Source organism: Mauremys reevesii, linkage group 15 (genome assembly GCF_016161935.1).
Source record: "Mauremys reevesii isolate NIE-2019 linkage group 15, ASM1616193v1, whole genome shotgun sequence".
In the NCBI taxonomy this organism is placed as follows: domain Eukaryota; kingdom Metazoa; phylum Chordata; order Testudines; family Geoemydidae; genus Mauremys; species Mauremys reevesii.
Window position 1 is genome coordinate 39382724 of NC_052637.1, and position 23829 is coordinate 39406552.

General features: G+C 43.1%; 2 protein-coding genes across 8 annotated transcripts in view; one reads left to right on the forward strand and one right to left on the reverse strand.

The window, feature by feature from the left end:
* The window catches only part of ABCA5 (ATP binding cassette subfamily A member 5), a 96743-nt gene extending 83628 nt beyond the window's left edge, over positions 1–13115 (reverse strand). Inside the window, exons 1-3 of the mRNA XM_039500855.1 lie at positions 12997–13115; positions 9618–10738; positions 3583–3699 (exon numbers count right to left, since the gene is read on the reverse strand). The gene's annotated coding sequence lies outside the window, so the exon portion shown is untranslated. The remainder of the gene's footprint in view (positions 1–3582; positions 3700–9617; positions 10739–12996) is intronic.
* The window catches only part of MAP2K6 (mitogen-activated protein kinase kinase 6), an 86743-nt gene that overhangs the window by 4823 nt on the left and 58091 nt on the right, over positions 1–23829 (forward strand). For 5 of the 7 annotated variants that reach the window (XM_039500862.1, XM_039500859.1, XM_039500860.1 and 2 more), the window contains exon 1: positions 3123–3165. The exons of 1 other annotated variant lie outside the window; for it this stretch is intronic. In XM_039500862.1, the coding sequence (XP_039356796.1) occupies positions 3138–3165 (28 nt within the window). In that variant the 5' untranslated portion in view covers positions 3123–3137. Of the gene's footprint in view, positions 1–3122; positions 3166–13211; positions 13240–23829 lie in introns of those variants that run through there. One more of the 7 variants, XM_039500865.1, reaches the window with a different exon arrangement.

The window sequence follows — 23829 nt, forward strand, 5'->3', positions numbered from 1 at the left end:
ATAGGCAAAGAAAGAAAAAGCTGCTTGAGAACTTTTTAGAGTTAGATTTAAGGATATTTATTTGGTATGTTTTGACATGTAATGTGACAATTTCTGCTTTAACTTTTTGAATCAGAAGGTCCCAAAATTGTTTGGCCACCCCCAAATGGAAAATATAAATAGATAAAAAAAAATGCTTAAAAATAGGGCTGTCAAGAAATTTTAAAAATTGCAATTAATTGCACAGTTAAACAATAGAATACCATTTATTTAATTTTTTCAATGTTTTCTACATTTATAGATTTCAGTTACAACAGGATACAAGTTGTACAGTGCTAACATTTATTTCTGATTAAATATTTGCGCTGTAAAAAATAGTATTTAGGTCACCTAAGTACTGTACTGCAATCTCTATCATGAAAGTTGAACTTACAAATGTGGAAAATAACTGCATTCAGAACAAAACAATGTAAAACTTTAGAGCCTACAAGTCCAATCAGTCCTATTTCTTATTCAGCCAATCGCTCAGACAAACAAGCTTGTTTATATTTGTAGGTAGGGTGACCATACAGCAATGTGAAAAATCGGGACAGGGGGTGGGGGTAATAGTAGCCTATATAAGAAAAAGACCCAAAAATCGGGACTGTCCCTATAAAATCAGGACATCTAGTCACCCTATTTGCAGGAGAAAATGCTGCCTGCTTCTTGTTCACAATGTCAGCCGAAAGTGAGAACAGGCGTTCTCATAGCACTGTTGTAACTGGCGTCACAAGATAGTTACATGCCAGATGCACTAAAGATACATACGTCTCTTCATACTTCAACCACCATTCCAGAGGACATGTGTCCATGCTGACGACAGGTTCTGCTTCATAACAATCCAAAGCAGTGCGGACTGATACATGTTCATTTTCAGCCTCTGTGTCAGATGCCACCAGCAGAAGGTTGATTTTGTTTTATGGTGGTTCAGATTCTGTAGTTTACACATCAGAGTGTTGCTTTCAGAAGTCTTAAAAGAGCATGCTCCGCATCTCGTCCCTCTTAAATTTTGGAAGAGGCTTCGGATTCTTAAACCTTGGGTGCAGGGCTGTAGCTATTTTTAGAAATCTCACATTGATACCATCTTTTCATTTTGTCAAAGCTACCATGAAAAAGTGTTTTTAAAATGAACAACATGTGCAGAATCATCATCTCAGATTACTATAACATGAAATATATGGCAGAATGTGGGTAAAACAGAGCTGGAGACATAGTTCTCCTCCAAGGAGTTCAGTCACCAATTTAATGAACGCTTTATTTTTTTAAATGAGCATCATCAGCATGGAAACCATGTCCTCCGGAATGGTGGCCGAAGCATGAAGGGGCATATGAATGTTTAGCATATCTTGCACGTAAATACCTTGCAAGGCAAGCTACAAAAGTCCCATGCAGACACCTATTCTCACTTTCTGGTAACAATGTAAATAAGAAGTGGGCAGCATTATCGCCCATAAATGTAAACAAACTTGTTTGTCTTTGCATCTGAAGTGGTTTACCCATGAAAGCTTATGCCCAAATAAATCTGTTAATCTTTAAGGTGTCACCGGACTCCTTGTTGTTTTTGTGGATACAGACTAACATGGCTACCCCCAATACTTGTTTGTCTTAGCAATCGGCTGAATAAGAAGTAGGACTGAGTGGACTTGTAGGCTCTAAAGTTTTGCATTGTTTTGTTTTTGAGTGCAGTTGTTTGAGTTTAGTACAAAAATCCACATTTGTAATTGCACTACAGTACTAGTATTTTTCAATTCACCTCATACAATCTCATTTTTACAGTGGAAAAATTTGTAATAAAAAATATAAAGTGAGCAGTGTACACTTTGTATTCTGTCTTGTAATAGAAATCAGTATATTTGAAAATGTAGAAAAACCATCCAAAAATATTTAATACATTTCCATTGGTATCCTATTGTTTAACAGCGCAATTAAAACTGCGATTAATTTTTAAGTTAATCACATGAATTAACTGCAATTAATGGACAGCCCTACTTAAAAATAAATATTCATATTTTATACATATTTACATAAATAGGCTTGGCAGAACATTCTGTAGTTCTATCAGGAAAGAGGTGCACACTCTGTGCTCACCCTTTATTACCAGGTCATTTCTGCAGATGTTGCCACTGGAAGAGGTGCCAGGAGTGTTTGTCCCACATGTTTTGGAGATGAAAGTGGTTCTGTGAGCACATCCTGTACCGGTGATAAGGAGTGGCTCTGGCAGAAGGTCTCCTGAGGGTGCCCTTGCACTTCTTGTATCTGTTTGATGGGAAGTTTTGTTGCCAGCTGGCTCTGGTTTTAGGAGTGCGAGAGTGAGCAGGGTTTGCAAAATGCCAGTTGGATGCTAAAGCATATAAGGTATCCTGTCCTTCGATCTGTGAGCCACTTGTCACCCACTACACTGTAATAGCATGGGTGGAATGGCTGATGTACTTTCCAGGACACCAGCTTTGCATAGTGCCTTGCAGACCACTTGCTGGTTATGAGTATGTGACAAAATGGAAACGTTAAAATAATTTGAGCAATAAGAGTGATAAAGTAGGAAAGAGGGATAGAGTAGAGTAGAGACTAGTGCTGTTTTTGGGTCTCAAGTGACTTTAAACCTCACAGCAACCCTGTGATATAGGGGAGGTATATTTTAAGAAGCATATCACGCACCACTGGGGTGAAACAAGACAACTATTTAGCAGCCTCTTGAAATATCTTCAGCTATTTAGGAGAAGGGAGTGAAGATCATCATATTCAATTAAACCTGCTGGAGGGATTTAGAGAAGTAAATATTAATTCTGCCCAAAGACATTGGAATTAAAGGGATCCAGTCTGTTGCATCGCACTCGAGCAGGAACAGAGCCCAAGCAGAGAGAGACAGCGTGTGTGTGTATGCATATCCATTTATTCATTTCCCAGCATGCTCTTATATACAATATGGTAGACAATCAATTGCTAATTGATTAATCAAATCAACACAGCTGCAGCTATAACCCATAGGGTAATTATCCTACACACCTGTATCCTATTTACAATTAACTGGCCAATGAGAACAAGCCCAAGGCCAGTCCTTCACACACAACTCCCAGCATAATCAGCTCAGTATCTCACATTCTAATCCCACACCAGTCAACATGAAAATTATACTTCTATCAACATTTGGTATGTACTATAGTTACAAGTAACATCTGTGACGATTGGGGGGCAGGGGGGAACATTTCCCCCCAATATTTTCTTTAATCATTCAGTTTCTTCCTTGCTGAAAAGGTCCTTAATAAAAATTTAAAAAAAGTTCTTATAAGTATTTCTTATAAGAACCATTTTAAAAAAGGATTTCAAAAACAACTTCAAAACCATACTATCCGAGAGTGGTTTTAAAGTAGTCTTTTAAAAGTCAAGTTCTAGAGGAACACTTTTAGAAAGTAACATGGGACCTTGAATGATCACAAGGGAGACACAGCTGAGGTCCTGATCACATGTCATTGAAGGCACAGACACAGTGATGTGCAATTACCATATTTAACTTTTGTTACCCCTGTTTTCTCATCGCTCTCCTGTCCCTCCTTCCAAATGCCTTACCTGACTGTGTACTGTAGATTTGTTGTTGTAGCCATGTCGGTCCCAGGTTATGAGAGAGAGACAGTCACCCACCTAGTCTCTCTACTGTAGATTTAGCATTTCCAGCCCTTTACTTCACTGGATTGCGGAAATACAAGAAGAGAGATGTCAGAACGTGTTTATTTTAACTCTCACGTGGAATGAATTGTACTAATTCTGTGCTACCATTTTGCAGAGATATACACATAAGCATGCATGCAGAGTCTGAAACATGGAACAGTTCTTACAGGCAGCTAGTCAAAGTGAGACTAGCATTTCTGTTGTCAGCAGGGAGAAAAATAATTCAGACCACCTGGAAGGGAAAGTATGCCTAATAATGGCTATTGCAGCCTTGTTTTCCACAGGCCTCGTCACTGGATGCTGGGGTTAATATCACACATTCTTCTGTGTGTCAATTTATCTGTAAAACATCTGCATTTTAAAGACTAGCCATCTACCCTTATAATACCTAGTAGGCTTACAGGAGCAAAAAAGTTATGTAATATGTTGAATCAGTCTAGTGGCTGGGAAATAGAGGGTCTATTCCTTTAATTCCTAAGCATGGCCAGAGCTATAATTTAAAAAAAAAAAAAGTTTCATTACCTGTAAAAGTGCTTAGAGGCCTGTCTGGAAATGTTTTGAGATTAGAGTTATTGGCCGCAGTGATGCTAGAAGCAAGTTTAGGACCCATGACTTATGCAGCTTTAAGTACTGTGCTGTACAATAACAGAGCTTATGAAGGTGATTAAGTCTAATTTTCATATTTTCTTAGCTATTGCATTTCAAAGATGTTTTCTTCTGGCCTTTCATCCCTTCCAAATCTACCTTAGTTTGGACATAAAAAAAAGTGGGGAGAGGGGGAAATTTGTGATTAGTCATCCTCCATCAATGAGAAGGAGATTTAAATAGTGACCGGGGGTGGGGGGAAGAAGACAGTCACTTCTTTTGTAGTGTACCAGTGCTTTTTTTTTTTAAGCCAAATTAAAAAGCATAATTATTTTTAAACTGAAAATCCAGAGCACTTGGCTGGAATTTCATACATTTCATCACACCTGTCCTATTCGCATGTGTTTATTTTAATATGTCCAACCTGCTAAAAACTCTTCTCCTCTTTGCCCAGCTACTTCAGTTAGCGTAGAGTCATCCAGAGCAGATGCTGGACATCCTTGATCAAAATTCCAGCAAGTTACACTCATGTTTTTGCATATCATTCTTGTTCAGTTAGTGACCTACTTACTGGAAATGGAGGCTCCTTACCGTGCCAATTTCATCAGTTTGGAATCCACATACAACAGGGGATTGAGCTTGCATAAATGTAAGGCAAAAAGCCATGCAGCCAAAGGCAGGGGGAAAAGCAGCATTTTGGGGGTCTAGTCAGGTTTCATGTGTAAACGTACATAAAGTTAATGTTAGAGTTCCTTATTTCAAGAGGCTTAAGTGGAAAGAAAGGGCACCACTCATTAGGTTTGCTACCTGGCTTAGAGGGGAAGTGAAGGTAGCTATAAAATAAAAAAGTAGTAACAAGTAGAATAAAGGAGAAGTTGATAGTAATGAATATAAATCAGATGCTAGGAATTGTAGAAAATTGATAAGGGAAGAAAAGGGACACAAGGAGAACTATGGCCAGAAAAGTTAAGGACAATAAAAAGGTGTTTAAGTACATTAGGAACAAAGAATCCTAACAAAGCTTGTGGTCCATTACTAGATGGAAGTGGTAGAATTATTGATAATACAGAAATGTTTGTTTTGTTTGAGAAATATAGATGATGTAGTCATCTCATATAAAGCTTTCCATTCCACCAGTATCTCAGGAGGATATTAAACAGCAGCTGCTAAGTTAGAGATTTTTAAGTTAGTGAGGCCAGATAACTTGCATCCAAGAGTTTACCAAAAAAACAAAAAACACTAGTAGAGGTGTTGGACTATTAATGTTGATTTTCAATAAGCCTTGGAACATGAGGGAAATTCCAAAAGACTGAAAGAAAACTAATGTTGTGCCAATATTTAAAAAAGGTAGATAGGACAACCCAGTTAATTATAGGCCTCACAGTCGGTCGTTGATCCTGGGCAAGATAATGGTGTGCTTAATGGGGACTCAAATAGTAAAGAATTAAAGGAGGTGTGGTGGGGCGACGACTCACCAGCGTGGCACATTCTGCTGGTGGTCCTGGGAATTAGCTCTTCACCTGCCCCAGAGTGCCCTCTGTAGGCTGGTGTCTCACCTGCCGCTGGCCCCCGTGTCCCTCCCAGACCCTGGTGCCCTTTTACATCAGGGTTCTGCCCCCTGCAGTAACCCACAATCTGGGTTTCCCCTCCCAGGGGAACTCCGAACCCCCTATCCTCCCCTTGCCTCAGTGGCTACTGCCAGTCATTATCTAGCCCCCCGCTCCCTGGGACAGATTGCAGTCTGTAAACCACTCATCATCGGCAGCTGCCTCTGCAGCCCCAGTACCTTTTGTAAGCTCTTAACAAGGCCTGCAGCCTGGGGTTTTTCTAGGCTGGTGTTCCCCAGCCCTGCCCCACCTCAGGTACCCTACCCAGCTCTTAGGGTAGGTTTACACTTACTGGCTGGGTCGACGCGGCGAGTTCGACTTCTCGGAGTTCGAACTATCGCGTCTGATCTAGATGCGATAGTTCGAACTCCGGAAGCGCTGCGGTCGACTCCGGTACTCCGCCACGGCAAACGGCGGTGGCGGAGTCGACGGGGGAGCCGCGGAGTTCGACCCTGCCACGTCTGGACGGGTGAGTAGTTCGAACTAGGGTACTTCGAATTCAGCTACGCTATTCACGTAGCTGAACTTGCGTACCCTAATTCGACCCCCCTTTTTAGTGTAGACCAGGCCTTAGGCAGCCAGGAGCTTCTCTCTCATAAGCTACAGAGTGTGTGAGCACCTGGCTCACGGCCCTTTTATAGGGCCAGCTGTGGTCTGATTGGGGAAACAGCCACAGCTGGGGCCATGCCCCAATCAACCTAGCCTTTTCTCTCAGCCCTGGCCCTCCCCCAGGGCTGGCTTTTAACCCCTTCTTAGCTGGAGTGGCATGACTGCTCCGCTACAGGAGGGAACATAACTAATGCCAATTAACATGGGTTTATGAAAAAACACATCCTGTCAAACTAACTTGATTAATTTTTGAGGGGGTGGGGGAGGGAAGAGTTTGGTTGATAAAGGTAATACTGTTAGACTTCTGTAAGGCATTTGACTTGGTACCACATGAGATTTTGATTTAAAAATTAGATAAAGCTAAGCAGGCACACATTAAATGGATTAAAAACTGGCTTACTGATAGGTCTCAAAATGTAATTGTAAAACAGGCAGTCGTTATTGACTGGATTTGTTTCTTGTGGGTTTCCACAGGGATCCGTTCTTACCCTATACTAGGTATGTAGGAAGTGGAGGACAAAAAACCAAACCACCACCAACAAAAAAGCCAGATAGTGCTTACAGGTGAGAAGTTGGGAGAGTGGGAAATAATTAAGAGGATAGGTCACTGATACAGAGCCATCCAGATACAAGCAAACAACGTGTGTTTTGGTATGGCAAAATATAAACAAACATCTAGGAGCAAATCCTGAAGGCCACACTTACAGGAGGGGGGACGCTATCCTGGGAAGCAGTGAAAAAGATTTGGGGATCAAGCTGAATATGAGCTCCCAGTGTGACCCTGTGGCCACAGGGGCTGATGCAATCCTTGGATGCATAAACATCAGAGTCTCATGTCGTAGTAGTAGTCGTCGAGGTATTTGACCTCGGTCTTTGGCACTAGTGTGCCAGCTACTGCAGTCCTGGTGTCCACAGTTCAAGAGGGATGCTGATAAATTGGGGAGGGGTCAGTGAAGCGCCACAAGAACAGTTAAAGGATTAGAAAACCTGCCTTACAGTGATAGAGCTCCTAGAATCTATTTAGTTGAACAAAGAGACGGTTAAGGGGTGACTTGATCACCGTCTAAAAGTATCTGCCTGTGGAACAAAGATTTATAGTGGGCTCTTCAGGTAGAACACAATCCAATGGCTGGAAGTTGAAGCTAGACACGTTCAGCCTGGAAATAAGGTGTAAATTTAAACAGCAAGAGTAATTAACCATTGGGACAACGCAGCACGGGTTATGGTGGGTTCTCCATCATGGATTTTTAAAAACAAAAATCCCATCTTGATTTAACACCTGCTCTAGGAATTATTTTTGAGGATGTTCTCTGGCCTGTGCGCCACAGGAGGTCAGACTAGTTGATCACAATGGTCCCTTCTGGCCTCAGAAGCGGAATGTGTGAAAATAGAGCTTGAGAAGTAGCATGTGGACAGCTAGAGGGAATTGCAAGCTTTTAAAATCAGATTACGTTGTGTAGTTGTAGGCAAGATGTCACGAAGGGAAAAACATTTTCTTCACTTGGGGGGGGCGGGGGGAGAAGCTCATCTGACCAGAGCTAATAGACACAATTTATTGCTTAGCCACACGTCCCTTCCATGCAGTCACTGTTTTGTTGGTCTGTTTAGTTTACATATTTACACTCAAAGCGGGCATTTATCAGAACATAATGAGAAATGTAGGAATTTGTTTCTTCCATTAAAACCCCAGGGTGCTGTCAGCTCTTAACTTGCTTGTATGGGGCAAACAAAGGAAAAAAAAATAAATCAAGAGATGCAGAGAAGGAGCCAAAAATAAAACAAACTATAGCAAATACTGGCTACAGGAATCCATACTTTGTACAGTTACTGAAAGTAGGTGCAGTTTATGAAGGCAGCATACATTTAGATTTTATAACTCAATTTGCAGGTGGCATCTCAGTATAAAAATGTAACTACAGCAAAAGAAACACAAGCAGAACATTCATTAGTTATGTGTGACCTCAGAGTATCATGAGCATCACAATTGGCTTAGCTCCTCTGTGTTAATTACAAACAATATTTACAGGTTGAAGATGCACTTAAAAGTCAAAGGTGCAGAATCAAATTAATTGTGTCTTGGAGAGTAAAGACCCAACCCTGAAAGTAGTTCTTTCCATGCACACGCTCACTCTCTCAAATAGTCTCAGTGGGAGTACATGCAGGAGTTACTATTTGCCTGATCAGATGCTAAAGCAATGACTTCTTTATCAGACTATAAATTAAATCTGTGATTAGTTACCTCAATCTGAATCGCCCCTCTTAAATGCTTCTCTAGAGAACAATAGATTTAGAAGATCAAGACCAGTTATTGTAGGAGGGGACTTTGATCCTTTATTGACAAATCTAAAGTTTGATTAAAATAAATGAATTAAAAAAAAAGTTACCCTGCAGAAAAGAGCAGTTCCCCAGCCCATAAGGGATTTGTGAAAGGGGGAGGTTTTATATATGAATTGTCACATCCTTACAAAAGGAAGAGACTTTATTTTTTAGCAGGTCAAAATAGTCCAGAAGTGATTATTAAGTCATATTTCCCTAAACGGTCCACTCATTTATTTTCTCTCTAGAGGCTCTTGATTATTTGATCACATGTGACTTAACACTAGCAAGCATCTCATAATTCCCAATGCACAAGGCAGATGACAGCATAATAGAGTTACTAAATGTTCCACAAATTCCAAGAAAATCAGAACCAACAAGTCTCTGTGGCACAAGCACCGAAAGAGAGCTGGCCATACCATCCTATGGATGCTTTCCAGCCCTCCAAACAAGAGAGCAAGTTCTCTTTTGTCCCCCCGAGGGAATAATAAATCTAAACCTCACCCAGAGTTCAGGAACTGGACTCAAATTATTAAGAAAATCTTAACAGCGGGGGGACAGACAGGGAGGGAAGTGGGTTAAGAGAGAAAGTCAGTGGTATCCTCAGGTATCAGAGGAGTAGCTGTGTTAGTCTGTAGCCACAACAACGAGGAGTGAAAGCGTCTTCCCAAATAAATCTGTTAATCTTTAAGGTGCCACCCGACTCCTCGCTGTTTTAATTGTATCCTCAGGAAGACAAGCGACTGAGGCTGTTGCTCAACATCTGTTCAGGCCGAGATCCTTAGCGAAGCTTTTAGCAAAAGGGTGTGTGCAAATTACCTTTTCCCTAAGGGACTGGATAGCCATCTCTGGTGGCCTGCATCTATGTTCCCCATGCCTTATAATACAGCCCTGCATGCCCAAATAAGAATGCTTCGACATTTTACTAGGCATCTTTTCCTGCAAACACACACCTTTCACATCTTCATTTAATCCTTATTGTGAGTTAATATGCGATCCTCCTTGATGCCTGGTGCCCTGCTGGCTATTGTCATTGGGCAGCCAGTTCCCATTGTCCAACATAGGGCTGGGGCATTGTCTGCATCATCTGCCAACACCTATAGTCATCAGTCCATTGTCTCAAGCCTCTCTTTAGTCCACTAGCAGATGAGGGTAGCAATGCTGTGCCCCACGAATACATTGTTTGTGGAAGCTGCTGTAGGATTAATAGAGGCCTAAAAACCACCCTGACAGAAATTGGCTCCTCTGTAGTCCACAGAGTTGGTCAGCTGCATTCCAAATGGCCACCATAGGGTGGCAGTTGACTGCTCTAATGTTTAGCAGGCTAGTTGCTGATAGGACCAATATTGATACATGCAACACATCCTGTACAAAAGGAACAGTCTGGAATTCACAGCCAAAGAGGATCAGCCTTTAGATAATGTTAGAACAGCAACAGAATGAGCTTCCAGGCACCTGACAGTCAGGGTGTGGGCTCAGTTCCTTGTATGCCTTCAACGCAGCCCGAGCTACCTTGGAAGGAGGCATGTTAAGCAGAGAAATCAAGCCTTAGAAGGTTAAAACCAGTGTAAGAGCCATCCCAGATCCAGGGGTTAGTGAGATCTTGGCACCAGGCAACGAGAATATCTGAGAAAAAAAACATCAACAAAATCTATGGAGGGTGTAGTGTCCCCTTTCAGATCAGTTTTCTGTGACTTTTTTAGACTGTAAGCGGTGAGGCAGGGACTCTGTTTTGTGTTTGTACACCTAGCATAGTAGGGTCCTGGACCATGATTGGGGGATCTTAGCTATTATTAATTAATTAATTAATTGCTGCTGCTAACTGGAGAGGAGTAAAGGACCGGTTTTCTCTTTTGAGTGAGGCAAGGTTCTTCCATTTGAATGCAGCCTCTGTTCTTGGTGGTTCTTTTTATTGGCTGACAGCTGTGGGATCTCCCATCCTGAGAAAGAATATCAATGAGAAATAAGCAGAGTTTGAGCTTTGGAAGGGCTGAGATTGATTTTATGACCAGGTGACGTTACAGGCTTCTTCCTCTCTAAAGGGGGAGGGGTTTAGTGTAATCCATCTCCTTTGAAACTGGCGCAGAGGGGGGTGGGGGGAGAGAAGGGACTTTACAAACCCTGCTGAGTAAAGATTAAAACCCCCAAATACACCATGTAAGAAAGCAAACAATGTTTTAAATTGTAGGGTTATGCAGGAAGCTGGAATGAAGCCATTAAAGTTCGCAGATCTGGAAATCTCCTGCGAGTGTATCATAAAAGAATTTATATTCTGAGGGGAGCAGCCACAATCGCACCTTCATTAGTAAAGATAGCCACTGGCAACAGCTATATCTTAGAATATAGATTTAAAATACAGTTCTCCTCCAAGGAGTGTTTGGTGGGTTTTTTTTTTAAATAAAGTCTCCTGTTCCACAAATCCTCCCTGTGTTTATATGTAAAGTCATAAATCACCGACTATGGCGACACGTTTTTATTGCTCTTTGGTCCTGTTAGCCCTGCAGCAGGAAAGAGCTAGCGTGAGCTCGGATGCCGGTTCTTCTTCTGCAGCATCAAGATCACTTCCTAAAATTCAGTCAGTGGCACCTGAGCAATCCCACCGCCTCCAGAGGCATAATTTGAAAGTGATGGATTCCACAGGTCTCGAGTGAGGACGAGATCTGGTCTGCATGAACCTCTGCTACTGGTGGACTGCGCATGTAGAAAAAAACCTAGTCAGACTTACACAACCCAGGCTGAGTTTTTAGGGCTGGCAGCTGGGAAGAGGGACACGCCCCCCCAGTTCGATAGTAAAATTGAGCACACTTGATGTTGAAGACAGAGAGAAGTTTAGACACCCCACAGGGCAGAGTCACTTTTCAGACTAGCACCACACTGATCCATGCACTGGAATTAGAATTCCAAACAGACCTTAATGCTTAGCCATACCAATTCATGTTTTCAAAGCCCAGAAGACTGACCCTCACAGCATACCTGCAACAGGGGTGTCATTTGTTATGTGGCAAGGGGGCTAGCTGCCCCCTGCAAACCTTGGTTTGCCCCCCAGATTCTTCACAGGTCTATGCGCTCCCTTTCATCCCTCCTCCCCGCCTTTGCAGGATAATATAGAATTTTCTTTGTACTGACAACTCCACCTCCCCGCCCCCACACCACCACATATTTCCCTCTGTTATCTAAAACGCATAAAGGTTGACAGGGTAGCACATTAATTGTAAAGAAATTAAATGCAAACCAGTGGTTCAGAACATTTTCCTCACTGGGAATCCTCTCCCATTTATCAGCATGAGATTGTCCAAGTGTTTGTAATCCCCTAATACCTAACCTGTTACTGTCTGCACCAGGGGTTTGGAAGCTAAGATTTGGGATCAATTACTACCTGATAAATCTCAGCACACGAGTCTCTGATTTACTCAGACAGCTATAAAGAAAGCTAATATGAGCAGTTATACACACTGGAACTGTGGAAATAGAGCTAACCCAGGTGTTACAGAGTTGGCCTTTAAGATATTTCTTCCTGGAAGGAGTAAGGAGAATCAGAGCAGACTGACCTCCTTGCTGTTCTGAAGGACCATATATCAGACGTTAGTAACATGCCCAAAACATACACACACAATTTCTACTGACGACTTGAGTTATTGCTGAGTCCAGGTTGATAAATGCATTAGAGAACAGAATATCAGGCACAAGACATGGAACAAAGTGACCTCACACTTTTACAATTTACAAATAACATTTCAGCTGAATGAAGACACAGAAAGAGACACTACCGAGGTCTGTAGGATTAAGCCTGGGGTTATGGGTACATACAGCTAGATCAGATCCCACTGTCTTGTTTTTTGTGACAAGACAGAGACTAAAAACATAGCTGGTATCTTTTAGCCAGGTCAGATAGAAAAAACTGTTCTGAACCTGCAGCCCTTTGAACGGAGGCAGGGCACATACCCCTTGTGATACCAGCATACCTTTCTTCCTTATAGTGTGAATGGAGTTTTAGTCCTGTTATTAGGCTGCATCCTTTGAAAGCTAGAATGGGATCTCTAACACCCGTTCAGACTGCCCTTCCCAAGAAGGCAAGAGCTGGAAGAGCTTTCTGCATTAGGAGAACCCTGCTACTCCCATGTGCATTTTAAAACAAGGCTATTTCTTCTCAACTTTAGAGAAGTATTTATGCTGTGTGCATATTTGTGAAGATACTCACCAGTTTGGGCCCATTGTTAAGACACTTGCTTCACTATCAGCATTTTTTCTTCCTCCAAGGCAGGTTTCCTTTCAGAGCAGCTTGTTTTAAAGAGACCACTTGATAGCTGATTGGCAGAGCTCTAACCACAGGGCATCCTGGGAAATTTAACTCTAACCTCATAACTCAGTCATGGGGGGGGAGGGAGGAACCATCCACATTTTGTGGGTTCTGGGAATCATTTTCTTTATACGAGGCCTAATGGTGGGTATTGATCTTTGAGGTTCTGATTTTACAAATTCTTATGTGTTTAACAATAAGCATGTGAGTGGATCTTCAAGTTAAGCACATGTTAAGCATTTGCAGTGTTAGGGATAAATATTTTCTTAACTACTCCACTTAGCAATCATAGGATGGGCTGCAGTGTGTAAATGCTATGTGCATGCCTGGCTGTACTTGTTTTTCTGTCAACTATTGTCTGCATATGCTGTTGGTTCTAGCAACTTATAAATACAAAAAAAAAAAATCACTTAATACCCCCCATGGTCTCAAAATACCAATCTTGCACAGGGAGCTCCAGAGTGTGTGTGGCAGGAATACTGTGATGGGGGTACACTTGAAGCTCCTGAATGAGAAAGCCTATTCCTAATTCAAGGGCTGGAACTTTCCTAGGGGGCATTTGTTGCACCTGGTCTCACTTGGCCTGGAAGGGTCATAAGGAGAATAGAACTGAGGTACTCAAGCAGATATGAGTGTGGGCACAGTATTGAAAACAAAAAAAGCACTATAGTCTCGTGTGTTATTGCTATGCTGTAGGACGCTCATCCAGCCTGCTTCCCAAATTGAAGATAAAGCTGCACTCTGGGTAAACAGATGTTTCTGTTTTGTACACTGTGTACTTTGTCATGAGATACAAACCCACTTAGCAGATGTCTAAAATGATTGCTAGAAATTTACGCTTGTTGCTCCAATTTGGTTGAAGAGGGTTTCTCTTTTGGCCAAGATTCACTGTAATTATCAGTGGATATGGGATCAATTGGAAGGCTCAGGAAATCTTATTCTGTGAATCCAGTCCTGCAAACATATAAACTTATGCTTTCTGGGACTACCTGCATGTATAAAGTTATGCATATATTTAAGTGTTTGCAGAATCAGGCCTACAGTTGTTGCATGAGAAATTCATTGCCCTAAAAGGGCTTCCCTCTAATACCTATGAGCTTTTACTTGCTGCTAATCTCTGTTCCTTGTTTTTAACAGCTATTGGTTTTGCTAAAAATGTTAAGATTGCAAAAATGGAAGAGCCATTATTCTTTTAGCATCTTCCTTTTCCTTCTCTAAGTTCTAATATATCAGCTAGAGGGTTCAGTAGTTGATACCCAAGTTTTGGAAATCTGAGGAGGAGGATTGTCTTCTGGCTTTCAGGTGTTTTGAATTTAAATTCATCAGCCTGCCAGGGAGACATTAAGATACCTACCTGTGTAGGTAGGACCTATACATGTATTTTGTTCTGCTACATTGCCAGCAGAGGGCGTAAGAGTTAGCTCTCAATGTGTGCACCCTGAGCAGTTTGAGATCAATGATGCTAATACTAAAAAAAAAAAAAAAAAAACCACGCTTTTACAAACCCTAAGACTAATAGAAATGTTTGCTTGAAACTAAACCAGAATGTTGTTAAAACAAATATTCCCCTGCAGTGTTATGCTAATATATGAAGATCCTGAAAGTGAAATTGATTAGGGGTGTCCCCGGGGAGTGAAGTGAACAATGTAAATAGTATAAATGTCACAAAGTAAATTAGGTCCTTATAACTCACAAGTGCTGTTTGAAACACAGGAAAAGAAAGTTCAAACAATTACTCTGACTGTCCCTAAAAGAAAAGAGGGACTAACTGCCAAATTCAGCTAAATGACAGTAGGAGGGGTCCCTAAAGAAAGGCTTTGGCAGGCTGTGGTGATATTAACCTGTAGGGAAAGAAAATTAAAGTCCCATGCTAAAATGTACGACAGTCTGCACATTGCGATTCTGCTTACAGTGAAACCTCTGCAAGTGAAGTTACTTGGAAAAGAAAAGAAAAAGTTGCACTACAAAAAATATTCTTATTCCAAAATAAGTTAACATTCTAATTATAGCCTCTAACAAAAATAATAATAATGGTCTCTTGATGGCATTTAGGACTTAAATTTTTCTCATAGATCTTTAAATATGGGTTATAAGAGTGCTAAGGAAGTGTAAATGTTTGGGGTTTATATGTAATATTTCATTAGCAAAAGATGGTTGTAAACATGGTATAAACTGCTGATACTACAACATCTGTAACATGCGGAACCAGTTAAAATCTATTCTTGGTAAAAGGAGATGCCTGTGGCTGGGTAGGTAAGGCCCATGGTAACAAATGAAACTGTAGCTCTGATTAGCTGTGCAATACCACTCATGTTTTATCCCACTGAAAGAGTGGTGATGCCACAAGTAATAATTACTTGGTGAAATTTTATTCAGTGATACGGTTTCTTTACTGGGGTGCGATGTACCAATTTAACATCACTTGGGTGGATTGAAAATTATAGGGAAGATAGAAAAAAGCAGTTTTGAGTTTATTGTGGTTTTTAAGCCATGATTCTGCAAAGATTTCTGCACATGCTCAATGAGTCCCATTAAATTTGGTGGGGCTTCTCCTGGGTGTAAAATAACTCGTTTCGGGATTGAAGCCTGAGCAAGAGCTGCAGACTGTACGCTCTCTCCACAGCAGGGGTAGGCAACCTATGGCATGTGTGCCAAAAGTGGCACACAAGCTGATTTTCAGTGGCACTCACACTGCCTGGGTCTTGGCCACTGGTCCGGGGGGCTCTGCATTTTAATTTAATTTTAAATGAAACTTCTTAAACATTTAAGAAACCTTATTTACTTTACATACAACAGTTTAGTTATATATTATAGACTTATATAAAGAGACCTTCTAAAAATGTATTACCGGCACATGAAACCTTAAAATTAGAGTGAATAAATGGAGACTCGGCACATCATTTCTGAAAGGTTGCCGACCCCTGCTCCACAGACATTCCAGGCAGGAAGGCTGCAATTAAGCACTTGCTAGAGTGCTTTGCAGAGGTCCACCCCTGTTCACTGCAGCCCTTGAATATATCCATAGAGTGCAGTGTGTGATTAAGTGCCTTGCTGAATAGGGGAATGCTTTTCTGAATCAGGGCCTAAAGGCAGACTTCATTTTGAAAACAAAGGCTTTGAATAACTCCTGAAGGACTGAGGTTGTAAGCAGAGAAAAGCGGGACAGAGGTGGTGATTTGAAAATAGTTTTATGGAAATACTGTAGTTTTGAACAGAGAAATAGAAGGTGCTAGGATTGAAATATTCATGCCATCAGCTAAACCTGATGAACATCGATGGCCTAGATTCCTCCCTTCTCTTCCTCCCTCCTTCCCCCCCAGTGCTAAAAAGCCTCTTATAACCTGCAGACGTGTCAGGAACGTAAAAGGCAGTATTCTAACAATCTGGATTGCCTTTGCTTGAGCAGAATGGAAGGCAAAGCAGCCAGTGGACCTTGGCAGAATGAAAATACAAATGTGATTGATGTTTCACTGGGGACTCAGCAGTGCCACTCCCTCCCGCCACTCAGGTCACTGGATTTTTATTAGTGCTGTTACTTCCAGAGATAAATGGGATGATGAGAGGCTGTGGGGGCTTGCAAAACTGTTACTTGACCAGATGCCTCAAACTTCTTGAAATATAGATTTTTTGTTTTTGGTGATACATATGGTGAAGTAGGTGCCATGCCTGTGAGTGATCCAGATCACTTATTTGAAGGGGCAGGGTCTCTGCCAACTGTATCCCCTGCTGCCCATGCTCTGCCAGTTTCTCAATCTTCTTCAGTGCTGGACCCCTCATGAGGAGAGGCGGGTGGTCATGCACATCAAACTCACCCCCAGAATGAAGGCAGATGGAGACAACAAAACTTGTCTTGGTTGGACTTGACTGATTATGTCCAGACACCGAAAAGCTAACGGAATAAGCCATCACCCCATCTTGCTTATCACTAGTCTTTATTTGTTTTACAGCAGCACCTGGAGGGCCCAGTTGAGATCAGGGCTGAGTGCTATACAAACGTAGTGAGGGAGTCCCTGCTGTGAAGAGCTCACTGTTCAGACCAGGCAAAGTGACAGAGGGGAAACTGAGGCAGGGATAGTTGAAGTGACTTGCACAGAGTCACAGCCATCAGATCATTGGAAGAGCTAATAGCTAAGGAAAAAAGAAAGGAGTAATCTGTAGCCTCCATTTGCACACCTGAGAGTCTTCCGGAAATCATTAGTGCCATTGCAGGCAGAGAGATTTTGAAGGAAGAAATCTCTCTCTTCTCACCCTTTGTCACCTCTCTCCTCACCCTGGTCTGAGTGTACTAATGTCAGCGTGGGGGCAGCAGATGCATGTCTTGAGCGACTTTGTCTTAGGGAATGCCATTCGGGGCAGTCAATGACATCATTTTAGCTCTTGGAGCACCTCAGTCCTTGCTGCAGAGACCTGAGGCGGCAGCTAAAGGGTGTTTGCTATTGCACTTCCAAATTCCATGCCACGTTAGCGTCCCCTCGCTCATCTGGATGTGTCCAACAGTGACACAGGGACAAGGTTCTGCCAGCCAGCGGCACCAGTCTGGCTCTGAACAAGCTGTGAAGAGCCAAGTGGGTTAAGAGCTAGTTGTGAAAAGCAGGTTATTTTGCTTTTGGGGAAAAGCTTACAAGTGAAAATGACCCTGTTAGGCCCTAATTGATCTCTGGCATAATTTCAGTCTAGGCAACAAAGTAGCTCCAGGGATGAACTTGGCTCTTACTCTATAATAGATCATCAGCTAGATCTATTATACTGAACATTAGCTAGATGTGAGGGGGACTTGAAGCCAGTTTTGTTTCTGCATAAAGAGAAAAGCCCAAGGTGTCTGTGCAAGCAACTTATTGCACCTGTACAGCGAGGCTGGGATGAAAGGCTGAGCACTGGAAAAAAAGCGCCTGTTAAACTAATGAGTAAAAATAACCATGTAAGGAAAGGAAAATGTTTGGAAAGAGGAACAAGACGCATGAGTGTCGCAGTCCTCGAGCTGATCTTCCTGCTTTTGCCCAGACAGTATTTCTATCAGCTGGCAGAACGTGTGGCACGTTTATTTAAGTCATAGAAATTTGAATTTCATGTTTTTTTAATGCTGCTAACTAGGAGCTTCACAAGCTTCCACAAACCTTGGCATGCGGTCCAGCACGTCTTAGCACAACATATCCTTCAGCACAGACTGCTGTCCCTGTCTGGTTTGAAAAAGCAGGTGTATTTGTCTTATGCCAGGGTCACGGCACACCTTTTAGCTAGGCACATAGATAAATGAGGGACACCGAGAGGTTAAGTAACTTGCCCAAGGTCATGTAGGGAGTCAGTGGTAGAGCTGGGACTGGAACATCTCATCTTCCTTATTTGATGTATTTCAAAGCAGGGACTTCAGTTTAAAGAGCATCATCCCTTTGACAGATCCTCAACTGGTAGAAGTTGTCAGAGTGCCATTGAAGTCAGTGGTAGTTTGTAGCACAAATCCCCAGCTGGCGCCAAGCGCAAGTCTTTGAAATCAATGGGGCTCCATTCAGGTGCCAGGGTCTGCCTGTGGGGATAAACATGCAGGATCCAAGCCAATATTTGTACCGTCAGTTCACCCACAGGAGCCGATCTCACCACCTTCCGCTCTAAGTGCGAGGCCCAGTTCTTGCCTTCCCTAGCAAGCCCCTAGCAGTGTGTATGTGTCTTTATGCAGATGTACATTGTGTATGTATAAATATCCAGAAGAAACCATTCCACTGCACACATTTCTCCCCCGGGGCAACAAGGAGAGCAGAAACACAGGACAGATGTTAGTCATATTCCTTAATGTATTACTGGAAGGTGCTCAGATATTACAGTGCTGACTGGGATATAGAAACCGATACAGAACAGTTGGAGCACTTGCATTACTACCTATCCAATGAAAGTAATAAATATCTCCATTGATATGCTAGATAAGCATCAGTCCCATTTTACAGAGAGAGAAACCAAGGTAGAGAGATGAAGTGACTAGCCCTGGGTCACTCATTAGGCCACTGGCAGAGCTGGGACTAGAACCCAGGTCTCTGGAGTCCAGTCCTGTACTCTGATAGGCCACACCGCTTCCTTTGGAAGGCAAACATGATGCGGGATAGTGAAAAAGCCATTCATGTCCCCAGCCTGTTGAGGTGCTTGAGTAGCTGCACAATTAAAATGGTGGCAAAAAGGTGATAAGTGTTATGAAAACAAGTTAAGACACTAGCACATAATGAAAGTTAAGGTCCAATCTCCATCCTTAGAGGTTTTGAAGGCCCGGCTTGACAAAGCCCTGGCTGGGATGATTTAGTTGGGGTTGGTCCTGCTTTGAGCAGGGGGTTGGACTAGATGACCTCCTGAGGTCTCTTCCAACCCTAATCTTCTATGATTCCAATCCTGCAGTCTTTATGCAGGCACAACTCATCATTATTTCACTTTTATGTTGTATCATCTACCGGTGCACAGCAAGGTCAGGGCCCCTTTGTGCAAGTCACTGGCTAAATAAGGACTTTTGCTGATGAGAGGCTGAGTAAAGGTCGCAGGATTTTCCCCTGGCCACAGAAACTGACAGCGCTGCTGCATCTCGGCTGCAAATATCAGCCCATTCCTGGCACCAGCACAACTGAACAGCAGGCGTATCTCTCTCTCCCACCCCCCCGCAGCACTTTTCCAGATCTGAGCTATCTGCTTAGAATTCTATTGCTTTGGCATTTTCTTGTTGCACTTCTTGCTCCTCTGGGTACTGTTCAGATAGGCAGCGTCTTCTGGGCCAGGAAAGGGGGAGAGCTGAACAAGGCACCGATTTCCTCAGGACTGCGGTAAATTAGAGGGCAATATGTGGAAGGCAGAGTTTCTTTTCCTGGTCATTGTCCTGTATCCTCTCCTGCATGCTCTTAGGACAATCCAATGAGTAGGCACATAGCTGTGCAGACTGAAACAGGAGGGAAAAATATACACAGACCTCCTAGAGCCAGAGCTACTTACTCAGTTTTTACCCAGCTAACTGTTAGTCATGGCATGAAAACCTCATTATATGAAGGGTTCTGTATAAAATGCAGCTGGCGCCACTAAAGAGAAAGGTGGAAATCTTGGCCCTACTGAAGTCAGACAAACAAACAAACAGCCAATAAAAATCAGCGGTGCTGGCAAGCCTTGCAGATGGCAAATGCACAGGGGTGGTCGCAGTTTGGAAAGAAAGGGAGAGGGCTCAAGCAGGGACCTGGGGTGAGATCCCCAGCTGTGCTCTGGCCCCTTTATGTTGAATAAGTAGGGCCGAACAGCATACGCTGGCTGGGGTAGGATTCCCCTGGTGCAGGCACCAGGGGAACAGCCATAAGCTCTGGTGTAAGGAGTGGATCAGGTGCGTGGCTGGAGTAGGAGGGAAGATTCTAGGCCACTAAGATTCAGATCTGCACTGTACCTCATAGGGCCCGCCCCAGGAGGCTGCCGTAATGTAGGCCCCAGAGCATCTGAAATATGCTGTGGGCCACAGAAAGGCATCTTAACCCACTTTAGTGCCCCCCCCCCCCCCGTCCTGAGCTGCCAGTTCTATGCTGCACCTCTTTGGGGCACAGCTGCACAGAATCTCACCTCTATCCTCTGTCCCCTTTAAATCTCTATTCAGTTTAACACCCAGATGTTTCCAGCTTTTATTAGCTACCTGTACATTCCAAGGAGCAGTCATAGCAGAGTGACAGACTCTCAGAAAGCTTTGCATTTATGTTATGTTTTTTAAAGCTGAACCCACAATAAGAAGTATAGGGTGAAGACAAAAAGGACATCCAGAGTCCTGTTTCAGAGTAGGTGAGTGGAACCTTGGATACTGGAGCCTGGATCTGCTGGAATATAGGTTTAAGGACAGATTTGACAACCAATGTGAGACCTGACTGAATCAGGAAATTGACTTAAAAATTGAATTACCAGTATCTCGAGGCTATTGAAAGGACTGGTAAATGCATGCTGGTCTTTGCACGGTGTAGGGACATTTCAGTGTGCTTCACTCACTGCTAAGCATGCTAAGAGAGCCATTAGCTTACAGGTGTTTTTTGTGCTTGATGCTTCTGAAGAAGGCAGAAAATTCCCCTATTTGTGCAGCATTGCACAGGGAAGGGGGAATTTTGTATTCGATACCAGAGCATTTCCTGAGTTCACTGCCAATAAACCTATACAGTGCACTGCTCTAAAGATAATTCATCCATTATCTCTTTGTCTTAACGATGGAATTTCATTAAGAAATGTGTAACTGCATTACTAATGTTGTAATAGCATATTCAGGCCCCTTTTCTTCTCCCAGCTACACCAGTGTAAATCCAGAGTCATTCGTTCAAAGTAAATGGTGTGACTCTGGATTTACATGGCTCTAAAGGAGAGTAGGGCCAATGATGTTGGGAGTAATGTAAATGTTTACAACACATGCACATGAAGTTTGTCTACACTGACAAAGGTCATTAGGCTCAGGTTGCCTGTGCTTTCCTGCAGCTTTTTATACTCCTGTAAGGATCAGTGACCTGACAACAGCAATGAGAACAAGATTTCTAGGCTCACCCTGCTCATGTTAAATTGGAAGGAACAGGAAATAATTAGAAACGAGAGGTAATTAGTTAATGTAACTTGTTGGCTGAGGGACGAACTGGCCACCGCTTTCAGCAGCTCCCATTGGCCTGGAGCAGCGAACTGCGGCCAGTGGGAGCCGCGATCGGCCGGACCTGCGGACATGGCAGATAAACAAACCGGCCTGGCCCATCAGGGGCTTTCCCTACGCAAGCTGTGTCCCAGGTTTGGGAAACACTGCCATGGAGGATGACGTAGCCTGACATTTGGGGGCTTACACAGCCTGGCAGTCTCAGAGTAGCTGACCTGCTGCATATACACGAGTATCCCCACGATGTAGCCCATAGAGCTGGCCTGTCTGCTTGTTTTATTACATCCTGTCTTTATTTACTGGGTTGCTGGTTGGTTTATTAGAGTTGGCTTATGTTTTGGATTGAATGACTTCATTTGACATAACTCGACGTTAAGGGGATCTGATCATTTTCTCTCTTTTGTATATTTGACTGTGGGCCAGCTAACTTGCCAGGAGGCTCAGCAGTCAGGCCCTCTGAGGAATGCAGTCCACGTGGAACTGGCTTGATCAGAGCAGAGACCGCATGAGCTTCCCCACCGTTCATCCAGTGCACTTCAATCCTTCTTTTGCAACACCCCTGTTATTTTAGTTTGGGGGCTCTCCTGTGCCGAGTTTATTACAGGTTGCAGGATTGAGTCATGGAAGGGGTAGAACATTGTGACAATTAAACCCCTAAGAGGCGGCTTGCAGCACAGTGAGATTGACAGGTACTGGAGTAAGCAGCAGCAAGTTTGCTCAACCTTTGGCGTTACAGGGTAGTTACTAACTGTGTCACCAAACAGTTTGGAAACTATTCACATACAGTCCCTGAAAGAATCATTCCCCAGACCAATTGACTCTGCCTTACCTTGACTACCGAGGTGAGGAGCTTGCTGAATTCAAGTAACAGCAGAACGAAACGTAGGCCTGGGTCTATACTAAAGTTAGGTCAACGTAAGCGGCCTTGCGTCAACTAACTACATAAGCGTCTACACTTAAATTTCACTCCTGCCGGCGTAACTGCCTTGCTATGCTGACTCTACGCTGCTTGTGGAAGTGGAGTTGAGTCAAGGTCAATGTAGTCAGGTCAACTCAGTGTCAGTGTAGACACTACGTTGCTTATCTCAACAGTTATTGGCTTTCAGGAGTCGGCCCACAATGCCCCACACTGACAGTACAATCGACACAAGCGCTCCTAGCAAGGATGTGCACCGCTGGCTGAAGAAGCAAGGTGTAGACATGCATAAGTGAAGTAATTACTATAGTGGATGTATGCTGACGTAAATTAGGTCGACTTAATTTGTAACGTGGACATGTCCTTAGTTCATCCACATGATGTACCACTGCTTTGCTGTTTTCCCTGGTGTGAAGGTCCCCATGTAGAGAGCCCTCTGTCTGGACTTAAGGCCAAGTGGAAAATAAAAATCTTCTGAACTCTGGATCTGATGCCACTTTCTTCTCACTAAGTATTTGAGAGTGAGACCCTGGCCTCATTGAATTCAGCATGGCCAGGATTTCACAGCCTGATGTTAGAGAGGGATGCATAAGGGACAGATCCTGAGCTGGTGTAAAGCATCTCTGGTAAAGTCTGTGGAGCTCCATTGTAGTCACTTGAGCTAAACGAACACACACCAGATGAGGACTAGAAATAGAGCAAATGCAGCTGTTCCCTAGACATTTCTGAGCACCAAGGCCTGGCATGTCACCACCCCTTTGATTTCTTATATATTGGCAAAGTCTATGACTTTCTTAAAGCACTCTCCCCTCCCCTGCTTCCCGCCACTCAAGTGTTTTAATGCTGTTTCCTGTAAGGAAAATAAGAGACGATAAGCTGGTGTATGTAACCCAGCACTCAAGAGCAAAGCTACAATTCTAATCCAGTGCATGCAGTCCAGCATGCAAGAGCAACCCTACAATAGAACCAGCTTGTGCAGGCAAGCACATGCCAGCTGCCCTCCGATAAGCCAATGTGCACAGGCCAGCAACCCTGTGATAACAAAGGAAACTAGTATGAGGAAGCCCAGCATTTGCGAGTAGCCCTGCAATAACACTAAGTGCAATGTTCCCTACTCCTCTGAGCAGCCCTGCAACGATGAGTGAGTTGTTAGGGAAACCGATTTCAGTTTGCAGCTTCCAAGGTGTTATTGCAGACAGTGAGG